General features: G+C 32.1%; 1 protein-coding gene across 1 annotated transcript in view; it reads right to left on the bottom strand.

The window, feature by feature from the left end:
- Positions 1 to 2,661: 2,661 nt before the first annotated feature.
- LOC107443383 (uncharacterized) overlaps positions 2,662 to 14,092 on the bottom strand; it is a 45,835-nt gene continuing 34,404 nt past the window's right edge. The window contains exons 15-17 of the mRNA XM_087152699.1: positions 11,570 to 11,678; positions 6,184 to 6,369; positions 2,662 to 2,918 (exon numbers count right to left, since the gene is read on the bottom strand). Of these exons, the coding sequence (XP_087008825.1) occupies positions 2,838 to 2,918; positions 6,184 to 6,369; positions 11,570 to 11,678 (376 nt within the window). The 3' untranslated portion in view covers positions 2,662 to 2,837. The remainder of the gene's footprint in view (positions 2,919 to 6,183; positions 6,370 to 11,569; positions 11,679 to 14,092) is intronic.

Raw genomic sequence — 14,092 nt, 5'->3', positions numbered from 1 at the left:
GATTTTGAAGAAATTGATTTGTTCTGCTGGGTGATTTACATATTTAATTTTCTACATTTATTGATACGCGATGAGGCGATTTTTTTTTACTTTATGATATTTTATTTTCTACACATGGCAAGCTTATGTGCTCATTACAAAGATTGGTTTTTAAATCCTTATTAAGTTAAAGAACAAGTAGCATAAGTTAGATCAGGACGTCACAAAGACACATCCAACGTTATGATGGGGGATTCGAACCCGCTATCTCCACACTACAGAATGTTTGACAGAACAGCGAAACTACTCGGCCAGAGAATTAGAGTGATTTAAAACAAGCATCTAGAACAGTTGAACTAAATTTAGTGGATTCGGAATCACATAGCAATTCGGTGACCGAGCAATTCATATCCGACCAATGTACTGCCAAAAATGAATTCTGTAGAAACTGCAGCGATTCGAACTATGATAATGGAACCAACTTCAACTGCGATCACACGGCCTCCTCGGCCACTTGTCCCTATTACCTTAAAAGACTCAAGCAACTGCTTTCTGGCCAACAGGACAATCGCTAAGTTTTCTTTATCTAATTTAATTTTCGATCATAAATTTTTACGTCAGAGTTACAAAGTTTTCACCTCCTTTTTTTTAATTCATCAACTTTTCTTCTTTTTCTCTCTTTTTATTTTTATTTATCTTCTAACTTTAATCTAATTCCTGTCATCTATTGTAACTTTCTTCAAAATTTTGTTTTTGCTATGTATTATGTATTTTGCAACTGTGCTTTGTGGTTGTGATGCAGTGGTGTATTATGTGATTGTTTGCATATGTATTGTGTATTATGCGAGCTAGACCGGTGGCCAGATGTGGACTTTTTTTTCTTTTCTTCCAGGCGTGGACACGTACCTAGGTTTGCAAAACCCTTAACCGTATAGTCCACGTCTGGCCGACAGTCTAGCTCGCACAATATACAGCACATAAGCAAACAATTACAAAATTCATAACTACACCGCAAATACAAAGCACAATTGTGTTATGCAGATGACAATAATGTGTATCACATTAGTTAATAAAAAATAAATAAATAAATAAAAAAATGAAACAACAAATGAAGCAAGAACAATAGTGAGTACACCAGTACATATATGTGAACAGCAAATGGATATGAAAAACAGCATATGTAGTTGTTGACAAGAAGAAACGTATTTTTTCTTTTTTCAAATTTTCGTGGTCAGACGTGGACTATACGGTTAAGGGTTTTGCAAACCTAGGTACGTGTCCACGTCTGGAAGAAAAGAAAAAAAAAAGCAATTCGGTGTCGTAAATGCGGCCATTATGACATAGGCTTTTTAGAAGCTAATGCAGATGCCTCGTCGACATTCGTGCACAGAAGTATAAGAAAGTTTGATACGAATCCATAGTAAATTCAATCGTAAATCGAAAGTATTTTGAATATTGGACAAATAAAATGGTGCAGCTTCTTGGCTACTGAAGTTCGAAGCTCCTTACCCCCATCCCCGAGATACAAGACTTGGGGATGTCGAGATTTATTTAAAGCAACTGGTCTACACGCTTCAATTAGAATTTTAAATGGATTCTTTTTTTAAAAAACTTCTTCAATTGGTTGCCATCTTGAAATTTGCCCTAAGTCTCAAAAACCCACTATCTTGTTGGGATTGCATTTCGACCTCGCATTATGCAATCCCGCATCGTTCAGTTCAATCCTCACCCGTTTTAGAGGTTTGTTCCTCTAGTATTAAAACACTCTATACTTATGACAAATAAATTTAATCAAAATCAATTTAACGCGGTTTCTTTTAAATACAACTGAATAGAATCTTGTAATGCGTGATTTCGTTTTTTTGCTCTGTAATTCCATTCTTGCCTCCGTTCTTTTCACCTCTTAAAATACAATTTTATTTTGAAGCTGTGCAAAACTAGGAACAACCGGCTGCTATTCAATTGCTACTAACTTATCACAACATTGTTGAAAAATGTTCCAAAGGCAGTTAAGAAATGTTTTTTCACATGATATATTAAGTGCCGACCGGACTGTCTAGGGGAACTACCCTCGAATCAAAAAGGTTCTGAGTTCGAATCACGGGCAAGGCATTGTGTTCTCTGTAATCCTTACTGTGGGAGCAACGTTGACCCACCTAATATGGTGCACTCGAAATAGTCAACAAATCTGCCCTAATACGCTTGAATTGACTAAATGTCAACGCAGGTGGGTATAGGAAAGAAAAAAAATACAAGTGTTAAGCTTACAGAAAAATTCTGCTGTTTTTAGGGTAAATTTTGTAAACAAATTCTTTCTTCTGGGAAAGTTATAATAAATAATCTACTATTCGTCAAATTGTCATTTATTTTGAGGGAAAGTTTGAGTTATAATTTGTTGTCTTGGGAAAAATATTTTAGAAAAAAATTATCCTGTGAAAATTCTGTAAAATAATCCGTTATTTTAGAAATTTTTTATCTAAATCATCTCTGTTGCTTGAAAACCACGTAAGATTTAATAAAAAATATTTTTACGTTTATACTAGTTGTTTTCCCCTTAGTGATTTATAGAGAGAAAATTTTTCCCTATATATCAAAGATATTCCCCTCTTAGTGTTTATTTCCTTGTGTATTCAAAAAGATCTATTCAGTAACAATTAGTCAATAAGAGTAAAAAAAAACACATTTATTTTTCTAATACAGTAAAATTAATTAACAAAATTTTATTTACAAGAAAGGTGTGATTTTCAAAATCCATTATTTCTTTGTGGTTACCAATTTTAGAGAAAACAGTGCTAGTTTTTTTTTTCAAATCGCATCCATGATAAAAGAAATAATTAGTTTAGTTCTTTTTTTAGACATTAACGTTGGTTTTGTTGCTTTTTCCGCAAATAAATTTCTTTCGCTTTGAGATAAATCTCCCTTCTCTGTCTACTGTATTCCTGAAAAAAATAATAGAAGTTTTATTTATTATCCAAGTTTGTTAATATTGTAACTAATTTAATATGATCTGAAATATAAAAAAACAAAACATATGCATTTCCTTAAAGTCTTTAGTACGTAGCAAATATATATATATTTTAAGACCTGTATGTTAATTTAAGCAAATACAGATCTTCAAAATATTTAAGGCTTTGAACTAATGGTACATTCAAGCGATGTTTGCACTAAATTATTTAAAGTACATATTATAGCATTTTTTTATATAATTTTTAAAATTCTTGAAGTATTATTAATTATTAAGGTATGAATTTTTTTAATTTTAGAGTAGTGATTGTTGATGGTGCCTCAGAGGCAACAACGGAGTGTAAAGGGTTAAAAATAACTGTAAATATATCAGTTTGTTGCGTTCTGCTTGCATCACTAGCAGTTTTTTTAATAGGTTCCAAATTTAATTGCAACGTTTGTCGACAGATGGCACTGTTGAAATGTAAACTATACCTCTTTCTGAAATTTAAACTAAACAATGTTTTTCGTGCCAGAGCATTCTAAATCAAATCTTTACCCGGGTGCTCGTTAATTTCGTTCTTAAAGAACGCCACGTTTTTGCTATAAATGGTGGTTATTTTAGAAACCTTGTTTTATATTTTTCCCACAGTTAGCAGCGCCATCTATACTTCAACTCGTAAACTGATTTTTAAAGTTAAGTGAAAAACTTCTTGATTCTCATGCAAAAAGTAGAAAATTTCATATTTTCTATCTAATTTCATTTTCTTTAAAAAAAAAAATTCTTTCAAAAAGTCGATCATTTTTAGAGCAATCGGTAAATCATTTACCCTGGAATGCAAAACCATTGCCCTTTTTACTCTAGTGTTATTTTTATTGTTTCTTTTTTTAAATTTTATAGAAGTACGAAGCAAATGTCAATGAGTTACAATGCCAAGAGATCGTCCAACTTAATTTGTTTGACTAGATTATTAAACTTCATCTATATTGCAAACTTCATCTGAAAATAATTAAACTTCAAAGGAACTTTAACTTAATAAGTAAACTTTACCAGTAACTAATCAATTTAGAGAATAAATTTATGAAAGAGCAAAAAAAACGCCAGGGCATTTTATACCATTAACGTGTTAAATTATATCTCGTAAAAATTACACATTTTCGTTTATTATATTTTATTTTCCCACTTTAATTATAGCAATAATTTGTAGTTAAGAATATTTTAATTGTTTTAAAATGATGGTTTTAGTCATGTAATTTGGGAGTTTCAGACATTATTGCTTTTAAATTTTGTTTGCGTTTTAAATGATACTCTATTAGTTGAAATACATGAGGCGCATTACTTTCGAATGACGAGGGGAGGATTTTCTTTGGTGATAGAAGTTTATTACGATCTTACATTTTGAGTTATAAGTATGACAAAAATGAAGTTCTTTTTTTAAATTTAACTCTATGACACAGAATTCTTATGAAACAAATTTTTCATTTTTTTTATTATTTTGTATTAATTTAAGTCAAAATAAGAGAAAAATATTATATTTAGCATTTTAGTAATTTACTGTTATGAGATACAGCATAAAACATCGATGTCTTTTACAGTGTTATAGGTAAAATCTTCCAAACACGGCTTGCTTCCTATTCATTATTTTTCAGTCCTATTCATTATTTAGGTCAGTTATTAGAACAATAATTTATAATTGAAATTTCTTGAATTTCGAAAATAAATTGTTGATAAATTTTTGTATATGAATGAAGATTTTTATCAAACAAATTTTTGTGAATTTCATATTTTAGTACAAATATCTCACATGGACTGCAATAGCGGTACAACTCAAAAAATCAATTTTTGAGATAAGTGGGTTTAAAGTTCTCATTGCTAAGCAAAATGCATAAGAAATGCTTTAGTTTGCTTAAACGAAGATTACCTTCAAGTTGAGTTATGAATTGTGCTAGTATTGCTGCTGAAAGAATGAGTATTTTCATAGAATGTGTATTTTTTTTCCTGTTCTTAGACTAAAACGCGTGTTTTTTGAGTTTTGCCACTATTGCAGCCCATGAGCGATATATTCCGATATTCTAACAGATTTTTTTCTTGGGACTATAAGGCTGTTTATTATCATTAAGAAATACCAAAATATATTTTTTCCTGAGTCTTAGAAATATATAAAAGGGACACCAGTGTCCCATCTGCATCAAAGGGTTAAGTCTACTTGAAAAACTCAGTTTTTAAAATTTTTCTTTCATTTAATTTTCTTCTTTTTATTTTAATGATTGCTAGTTTGTTTTTTACAGGAAAAGGTCGAAGTTAGACTTACCTATTAATTACAAATGACAATAATATGATTAAAAATATAGTTTCTAAAGGCCAGAAAAAAAATAAAATTTTTAATCTGACATCAAGCATGTAGCTCCAGAGGAGATTAAAATACTCTCGTGAGGCGGAAAGTTGTCGAAAATTCGATTGACCATAATATCTCGATAAATTCTGATTGTAGCGGTCAGGATATGATAGAAATTTGTATTGTCGTATACACCGAAGAATCATTACATTATGACCATCCTGCTAATAGCATGTAGGACCACCTTTAGCCCTCAAAACTGCTAGTACCCGCCGTGGCATTGATTCCACAAGGTGCTGATAGGTAGTCTGAGGTATCTGGTACCAAGCGCTCACCAACTGGTCCTGCAATTCCCTCACATTGCGAGGGGGTAGCGTGGCAGCACGAATTTGGTTTACCAAGTAGGACCACAAATGCTCTATTGGATTAAGGTCAGGTGAATTTGGGGGCCAAGACATGACTTGAAAGTCACTGGAATGTTCCTCGAACCAATCCATGACGATACGACCCTTATGACATGGTGGTAAACACCATCCCCGGCAGGAAAAGCTGTTGCCATGAATGGGTGAACCTGGTCTGCAATTATGTTCAGGTAGCTTACAGACGTCAGGGATTGTTCTATGAGGATTATCGGTCCTATGTGCCCCATGAAAACATTGTTCCTGGGCGAGAAACCATGAAAACCTGGGCGAGCCCATTGCTATAGATGGAGGGTGGTCATAATGTAATGGCTCTTCGGTGTAAATCTGATCTCCAATTAAAATTTTAGTATTCTAGCTAAGCAGAAATTTGCCAAAATTTCAATTGCAAGATTCCTCCCTCATGTTGAAAACGCAGTTTTATAAAAATCGTAATCATAGGCTAAAATGCCAAAAAAAAAAAAAAAAAAAAAACTCAAGGTGTTTGTAATCTTATTAAGACTCACTTCGTGGAAGACGCCGATATCGGTATCGAATTTCATTTTCTCACTCCACAGGCACCAGTAAAGGTGGGATGCCATTCCAAAAGGTTTTATTTCTTTCAGAATTTTGTTAACTTCAGATTCAGCATCGGCTGCATTTATAACTCCTTCTTCAACGAGCTGATCGGTATAGGCTTGAATAAATCTGAGCTATATTAAGAGAGAAACATTATTTGAATTTCAAAAAAGCAAAAGGTTAAAATCATTGTTCAAAAATGCATGAGTAATAAAAATCGTATCAATTTGCAGAATGTTTCTCGAAAAGTGACTATATTGATACTGATTGCAGAAATATCCCAGGAGTTTCTATAGGAACTGTACTCGCATAAGACATGTATACCTAATGCGATCAGATCTCTAAATCATGAATTGAGGAAACATCAGCAAAAAATTATAAGATTCGCCGATACTCATGTATTAATGAAAAGTATTCACTTATATTTGTACAAAAGATTTCCTTTTATTAATTGATAACTAATTTTAGATATAGAACAATTTTCATCAAACTGCATTTCATTATCAAACAGTTTTGAGATATCATATGATATTTCGCATTTATTTAACGTACACAAAATAAATGAGTACATCGTATTACTTACAGACCCCTTATTTTGGCACTTTTGGAAATTTTGGAAACAAAATTTCTGACAGAAGAAGTTATTTAACTTTTAAACATATTATGCATACAGAATGCAGATGAGTAAGTGGAATGAATACAAACATCATTTTATTAGCTGTTATGACTTTTAAAAAACTTGTACTTCAACTTCCAATTTTTTTGAACCATTGTTCAATTCATGTGCTTCATGTGCAGCTCGCACATGACAGCTTTAAAATTGCATTGTTCTTGTTGAGAAGCGTTCATTCGAAGAAAAAAAAATTAGCTGGATGAACTTATAAAAAATAAAAATGCGAAAATATTCAGTGTGTTAGAATCAAGCATTTCCATTGGGTACTTGCCTTCCAAGAGGACATCTTAATGAAACTAAAGCGCATTTGCGTTACGTGTAGAGGAAAACCACTAAAATCTCCTACAGTAAACTTGACTGCAAGGGGACTTTAAACCATAATCCGTCTTCTACTCAGGATATTTTACGTTAACACTGTTAAGGTCCCATTAGGGGACCTTAACAGTGTTAACGTAATATATATATATATATATATATATATATATATATGTCTAAACAAACTCACTGCTTCAAGGTTCCACATAGTTGCACGCATTTTCCAATTATTGTGGATCTAGGGCAGAAACGGCGGTTTTGGGTATGTTGTACCAAATGCATGATGATAACTGGTGGGAAAACGTTATTTAGCATGGCTCTCAACTAAGCTAATTACCTCTAATGAAACCGATAGTTATAAGCTTCTCGATTACATCAAAATAAAGCTTTTTTCAGTTTCTCTATTTATCTCACAAAAATACTTATGGTCTAGAACTTAGCTTCCTAGCGTAATGGGAAGTAGGAGCATTAGTAAGGAATGAGTAACGGCTTTGTCTTTTATATAATCAGATTGCAATATTGTAACCTTTCCTTTAAAAACGTGAAGAAGTCTTTAATAGATTTGTAAGAGAACAATGAACGTTTAATGCTGATCACCTGATTCGTTTCATATCTTATTTTCTCAAACAAATTCCAGATAGAAAAGTTCGAAAACCTGTAGCATGCAATAAGAACTAAATAAGAAATTTGTTTTTCCCTAAACAGTATATAATAAAAGATTGTAATGAAAATCGAATTCAGGAAGACATTTTTAATTAACTGCAAAAATTGGAGAAAAAATGATCGCAATTATTTATGCTGTTTTTTTCTTTTAAAGGAATTTTTCATAAAATGTATTTCTGAAGTAACATTGATTTATTGTCTAGCATGCAATGCATGATAAGTAAATTTGTAATAACATTCACGATATTTTAAAGTGTATGCAGCATTTTTTCCAGTTTTTCTACAATAGTATTTAATATTCAATACCAATCGTTTGTACAATTCAAACTTTTGAATATTGAATTTTTTTTGAGAAATTTTATTTATAACCTCAACAAAATTTTTAATCTAAATTTTTGAGAATTAGCATTGTATTATCAATCCTGAATCCTGAAAATAGAGATACTGATTTATTAGTGTATTATGATAATAGCTTGTAAAGTAAATAATAAGATAAGATAAAGTAGATAATAGTTTGTATTCAGAAGAAGTAAATTTTTTTAAATTACAGTAAGATATGACGCACAAATGAGTCAGTAAAGTTATATTTACGATACGATAAAAAGGAAGAATCATTAATATAGGATGTAGTTATTCAATATTTCTTAAAATAGAATTGGTCTGTTGATCAAACTTAGGCGCAGCAAAGAATAAATATTAATATGAATTTGAACAAGGCGTAATGAAACCGAAGTGGATAGAAATTTAATATTAAATTGTTTAGTACAATTTAGGGACCGGAATAGCCTGGACGGGAGGGCGCTGGGCCCATGTCCGTGAATTCCTGGGTTCGAACCCCGCCGGCCAAAGACTCCCCGTGTAGTAAAGTGACTGATGCACGTTAAATCTGTCGAGTCGCAAAAGTCCCCCATGTTCCAATAACAAATCAATACCTCTGGGGGTACTGGATTAGAGATCGATCGTTCTCTGATTCAGGTCAAAATTACGATCTGTGGATGAATGAATGGATGTATGAATGGTTCCGGCCTATAAACGGATGTGACGTAAGGTGTGGCAGAAGTCGAATGCTTGGCCATAGATGGCGCCACTGAAAAACAAGAACAATCGCACTCCCTCTGCCTAAACAGGCGTACGTCAACAACAACAACAACACAATTTTGAGATTTCTGAGCACAATCTTACAAGGGCAACATTATTTTTATTATACAGCTTAAAACATCGATACTTTTTTATGACAATTTACATCTGTGGAATTTTTAGTTTCGTCCAAGACGAAATCAAACTTTTATTTAGGTAGGTATGTACTTTATTTAATTCGCACTAGAACTGCACAATGGACTATTGGCGATGGTCTGTGAAATAGCACTGGGAACGATCGGAAGACATGCAACAAATCCTAGAAAAAAGCAGGCCTCAGCACGGGTTACCATAAATATCCTTTAGTAGTCCAAACATTATGACATATACGTTATTTCCAACCACTGCGCAGCTTAGTACCCCGAACGTAATGACATCTTTCTTATTTTTCATCTACTGCGCAGTTAACTTAGCTACATCGGACTACTAAATTGATCCGTGCTGAGGCCTTCCTACTTCTAGGGGGTGTTGGCCACATCCGACCCTCGAAGCCTTTTTTTGTGGTCAGTGAGCTAAAATATATTAGTTGTCATTTCTTGCTGACAATTTTCGTAAAAAATCTAAATGGATTTAAAATACTTTTCTTTCGTTAAAAAAAACCATAAATATCCTTCAGTAGTCCAAACGTTATGACATATTTCGTATTTTCAACCACTGCGCAGCTTAGTACCCCGAACGTAATGACATCTTTCTTATTTTTCATCTACTGCGCTAACTTAGCTACATCGGACTACTAAATTGATCCGTACTGAGGCCTTCCTTCTTCTAGGAGGTGATGAGACATCCCATCGCAAATTTTGACCCTCTGCAGAGGGGATGGCTACCCTACATTGGTAACCCGACGACCTGCGCTTGAAGTCAAGCACTTTACTGTAGAACAGTTTACGAGGACCGATACCGTGCATCCTCAGTCCTTACGCTGATCAAAGAGGTCACCCACCAGCTTACTGATTGCAGCAAGTGGTGCTTGACTTCGGTGTTCGACAGGGAACCATGTCGTTACGATCAGTCCACTTCGGGTATCAAACTTTAGAGAAAAAAGCATCTGATTGCTCATTTCTTGGCCTTCCGATTTAACTGCTTGGATTTAAGTGAGTTCGAATGCTCGATTCGGTATTACTTCCCAGTAAAATCTGTAGTTTAATTTCTCTCCGAGTATGACGTAGATCAATCCGAAAAACTGTGGGAAGGTACATTTTACTCCGGCTTAACACCAAATCAAGAGTTTATATGCTTTTTACAGGGTGTAATTTAAATCGAAACACTTGAAAAGTATTAATCCAACACTAACATTTACATTTTTATTTTATAATCGTCGTTGAACAGCCAACGCAATTTTTGGGTTTACGACTACGAATGTTCAAATCCATAGTCTTGTAATTTTGAAACTAATACAGAAGACAAGGGAACTACTGGATCAAGTATTTGGAGAAATTTACCTTCGTGGAGGACTTTTTGATGGAACTAATCTGAATTTGCGGTACATGGAGAGGAAATCCACGAAAACGTCCCATGGTTTGCGTAAAGGCGAGGGGGCTCTAACCCACAATCCGTCTACCTCTGAGGATATTTCACGCCAGCACCTCGGTCGGTGAATGCCGGATGCGGAATTTGCATACTTTCGCACCATACAAGAATTATTTTTATTTCCGAAAACACCAATATTGGCGCTCTCCAAACTTCAAAAAAAAAACAGAAACGCCAAATATAATTTTGCCTGCAGTTTGTTTGCAATCTGGAAAGAGTTGTCGAGAGTTCTTTTCTTAACCTCCAAAGCTGAAATTCAACCAAGAGAAACAAAAATTTGCCCTTAAATATGTTTTCTGTTGTCGGATAAGGATGATTATATTTTAAATTTTAAGTATCTGAGAACTGTATTAGCTAATTTTATGATGCATAATTTCGATCCACTTCCATTTTGTTAAGCCTAGTTCAAATTCATCTCGATATTCTTTCTGTGCAACGTGAATGTTTGATTCATAAAATAATTTTATTTTAATAATTAGTGTATATGTTACGGTCAATTTTAATAGTCGGTTATTATTAATACTATCCGGTCAATATTAATAATTAATAATAACCGGTAAAAGTGAATAATTTGCGATACTTTTCACTTAGAGAGAAAGAAGCGGTAATTATTAATATTGACCGGTTAATATTAATAACAACCGGATTTATTATTTTAACCGTAACATATATATGCATTATAAATTGATGATTCTTACTTTAGATTATATTGTAAAAATAACTTTACTGGCTCTTATGTTTTTATGTTATTTTACTGTTAATATAAATTTTAGTGTAACTGAACAACAAAAATGGTGGAGGCTACTTTACACCAAGAAGTGTTAAAGAACAATGTAGATCCACACTATTTTGAACAGCATTTCACTGCATCACTTTCGTGTAAAGTAGTTGCCATAATTTTTGTCGTTGAGACACATTAAAATTTTATACATTATTGAAATGACGCACAATTTTTCTAGTTTCTCAAAGTCAAATTCAGATAGGTATTACACCAGAGTTTGTACAGTACACTTACTAACCCTTTCTTCTTTACTGGGATACTTGTTGATATCTAGTACAAAATGTGGGGGATCGGGAGTGTGGTATTCATATATCCATTCAGAAAAATGATTGGCAATGTCATAAGCTCTGTAAAAAATGTATAATAAGCAATTCAAAGCATGTAAAAAATGTATAATAAGCAATTCAAAGCATGTAAAAAATGTATAATAAGCAATTCAAAGCATGTAAAAAATGTATAATAAGCAATTCAAAGCATGTAAAAAATGTATAATAAGCAATTCAAAGCATGTAAAAATGTATAATAAGCAATTCAAAGCATGTAAAAAATGTATAATAAGCAATTCAAAGCATGTAAAAAATGTTCTTTCAACTTGTAAATAGTTTATAAAAATAATGAATACATCAGCAAGAAAATTTCATGTTTTTTGAGGCATTTTCATTCTATCAGGTTAATAGAGAGAGATTAAAAAATTGTATTTGATAAAACATGCAAAAAAATTCAAGGATGGCTACATTTAGTATACCTTTAGTACCCTAAGAAATATACGAATATACATCTAATTAATAAAAGAAATTGTTTAAATAATTATAACACTGGGGAAATTTTTTTTATTGCATTTGCACGAGCACTTGATATTGCTTCATTTGAGTGTAGAGATTTCAAATTTGAAATTAGTTTCGTTCGGAAAGCTGCAGATTTTTGTAAAAATTTTATTTGTAGTTTATTTTTGGTCTGAATGTGAAATTGTACAAAGAACGCATCAATTTCGATATATAAATTTATAGATTTGTCAACTTTGAAAATAATACTTCGAAAAAACTAATGATCTTTACATATCGCATCATACACTGGAATGTATTATCCCCTTTTTACCACCATTCTTTACGTATCAGAGAAGTGAAGACGCTTATTCACTCGAGTAAATAAATAAAAAGCTTATGAACGTATTATTGAATTGCATGAAGACTGTAACTTGTTGAGAGAAACAGATTGCAGATTTAAAATCAGCGACGAGAAAATATATAAGATTCGTTCAAAAATCTCATTGAACACAAAAAAATTTTGTTCCCCAGAGAGATACTGTTATAACAAACAACCAGAAATTATCTTGGTTCTATATACCTAGCTTCTATATACCTTTCCCAGTATATATCCCTCTTATTACTCATAAATTTTATATATTTTATTGTAAAAATGATACAATAAATTAAATGGGAATACAGAAATATTTTTTTGTACAAAAATTGGTACCACAATTTTAGTAAAAAGAAAGAGAATTGATCAATCGAGAATCAATTGAAAGATAATTGATTAGGTGACTTAGATGTCTACCTTATACAGGCTGATATCCGAGAAAACAAATAAGTTTATTTAACCACTTTTTTTTCCAGTAAATTTCATTACCGATGCAGTGCCATTTAAATTGGCCTGCCATGACTCTACAGTAAATGCGATCAGTTAGTCAAACTCTGTTTTTATAGGATTGTTTTTTTTAATGTCTCTCAGTAACTTTGCACTAAATGCTCTAAGATAATAAGTAAATACTACACTTGTACATAGCGTACTGAATCAAATCTTAGTAAAAATTAAGCATAATTTTTGCTTCTAAGAGTAAAATTTTTCTGCAAATTAGGAAGCGGCTGAAAAAATTTCGTGATAGTTGAGAGATTATAAGTTTTAGATAAAATCTGAAATGAGAATTTTTAAAATTAGTTGTATTTAACCCTTTGCTTACGGTATACCATGTTGCACCATCATAAGTGGTCCACATGTTGTACCACCCGTAAGCTACAGGTTAAACTCAAGAATGTTAATGATAAGTACTTGATAAATAATGCTTGATAAATGTACTTAATAATATTTAACAAATAATATATAACAAATAAGAATTAATAGATGGTAACTTATAACTTATTAACTGACTACTTTTTGCATTGCAAAGTTGTGAAAGGGCTGATAGAAAATAAATAGTAAGAAATTAATTTTTAATGTAAGAAGTAAGTCGTTTGCAGCTGTTTCGAAATTTTACGTCTCTCTTAGTTTAATCAGTTTATTTTCTATTTATTTATCAATAATCTTTCTATAGTTGCTTAAAGTTTGATTTGTAGATCGCATGTTTCTGTATATGACAGAGCTGCAGAGCCTGTATTTGACTCCGACAGTTGACTTTTCTGAGAGTTTGACCTCGATTCCGACTTAAAATGTTTGTTATTTTCAGAATCCTCAGAAAATATTACGATTATTATTAAGTAAATAATTCAAAATTATCAATGCGCGATTAGAGTTACAAATAGTTTATATAAAATTACATTTCATATCATAAAAGCTGAAGAAATAAATTTTAAAAAATACATTATATAATATAAAAATATAGAAATTGTACACACATTTGCAGCAGTTATATAAGAAGTTATTTATGAGCGTCTTCTTGCTAAAGAATTTTGTAGAAAATGTTCTGAACTTTCGAAATTATTACAAATGGCGCATAGAATTCATTTGGATATCTTTTTAATAGACTTTTCAAATGAGCAGAAGAAAT

The sequence above is a fragment of the Parasteatoda tepidariorum genome, chromosome 10 (genome assembly GCF_982258835.1).
Source record: "Parasteatoda tepidariorum strain Cologne lab strain chromosome 10, Ptep-v5.0, whole genome shotgun sequence".
Lineage (NCBI taxonomy): Eukaryota > Metazoa > Arthropoda > Arachnida > Araneae > Theridiidae > Parasteatoda > Parasteatoda tepidariorum.
The sequence above is the reverse complement of the archived record's forward strand: the minus strand, read 5'-3'. Positions and strand labels throughout refer to the sequence as shown.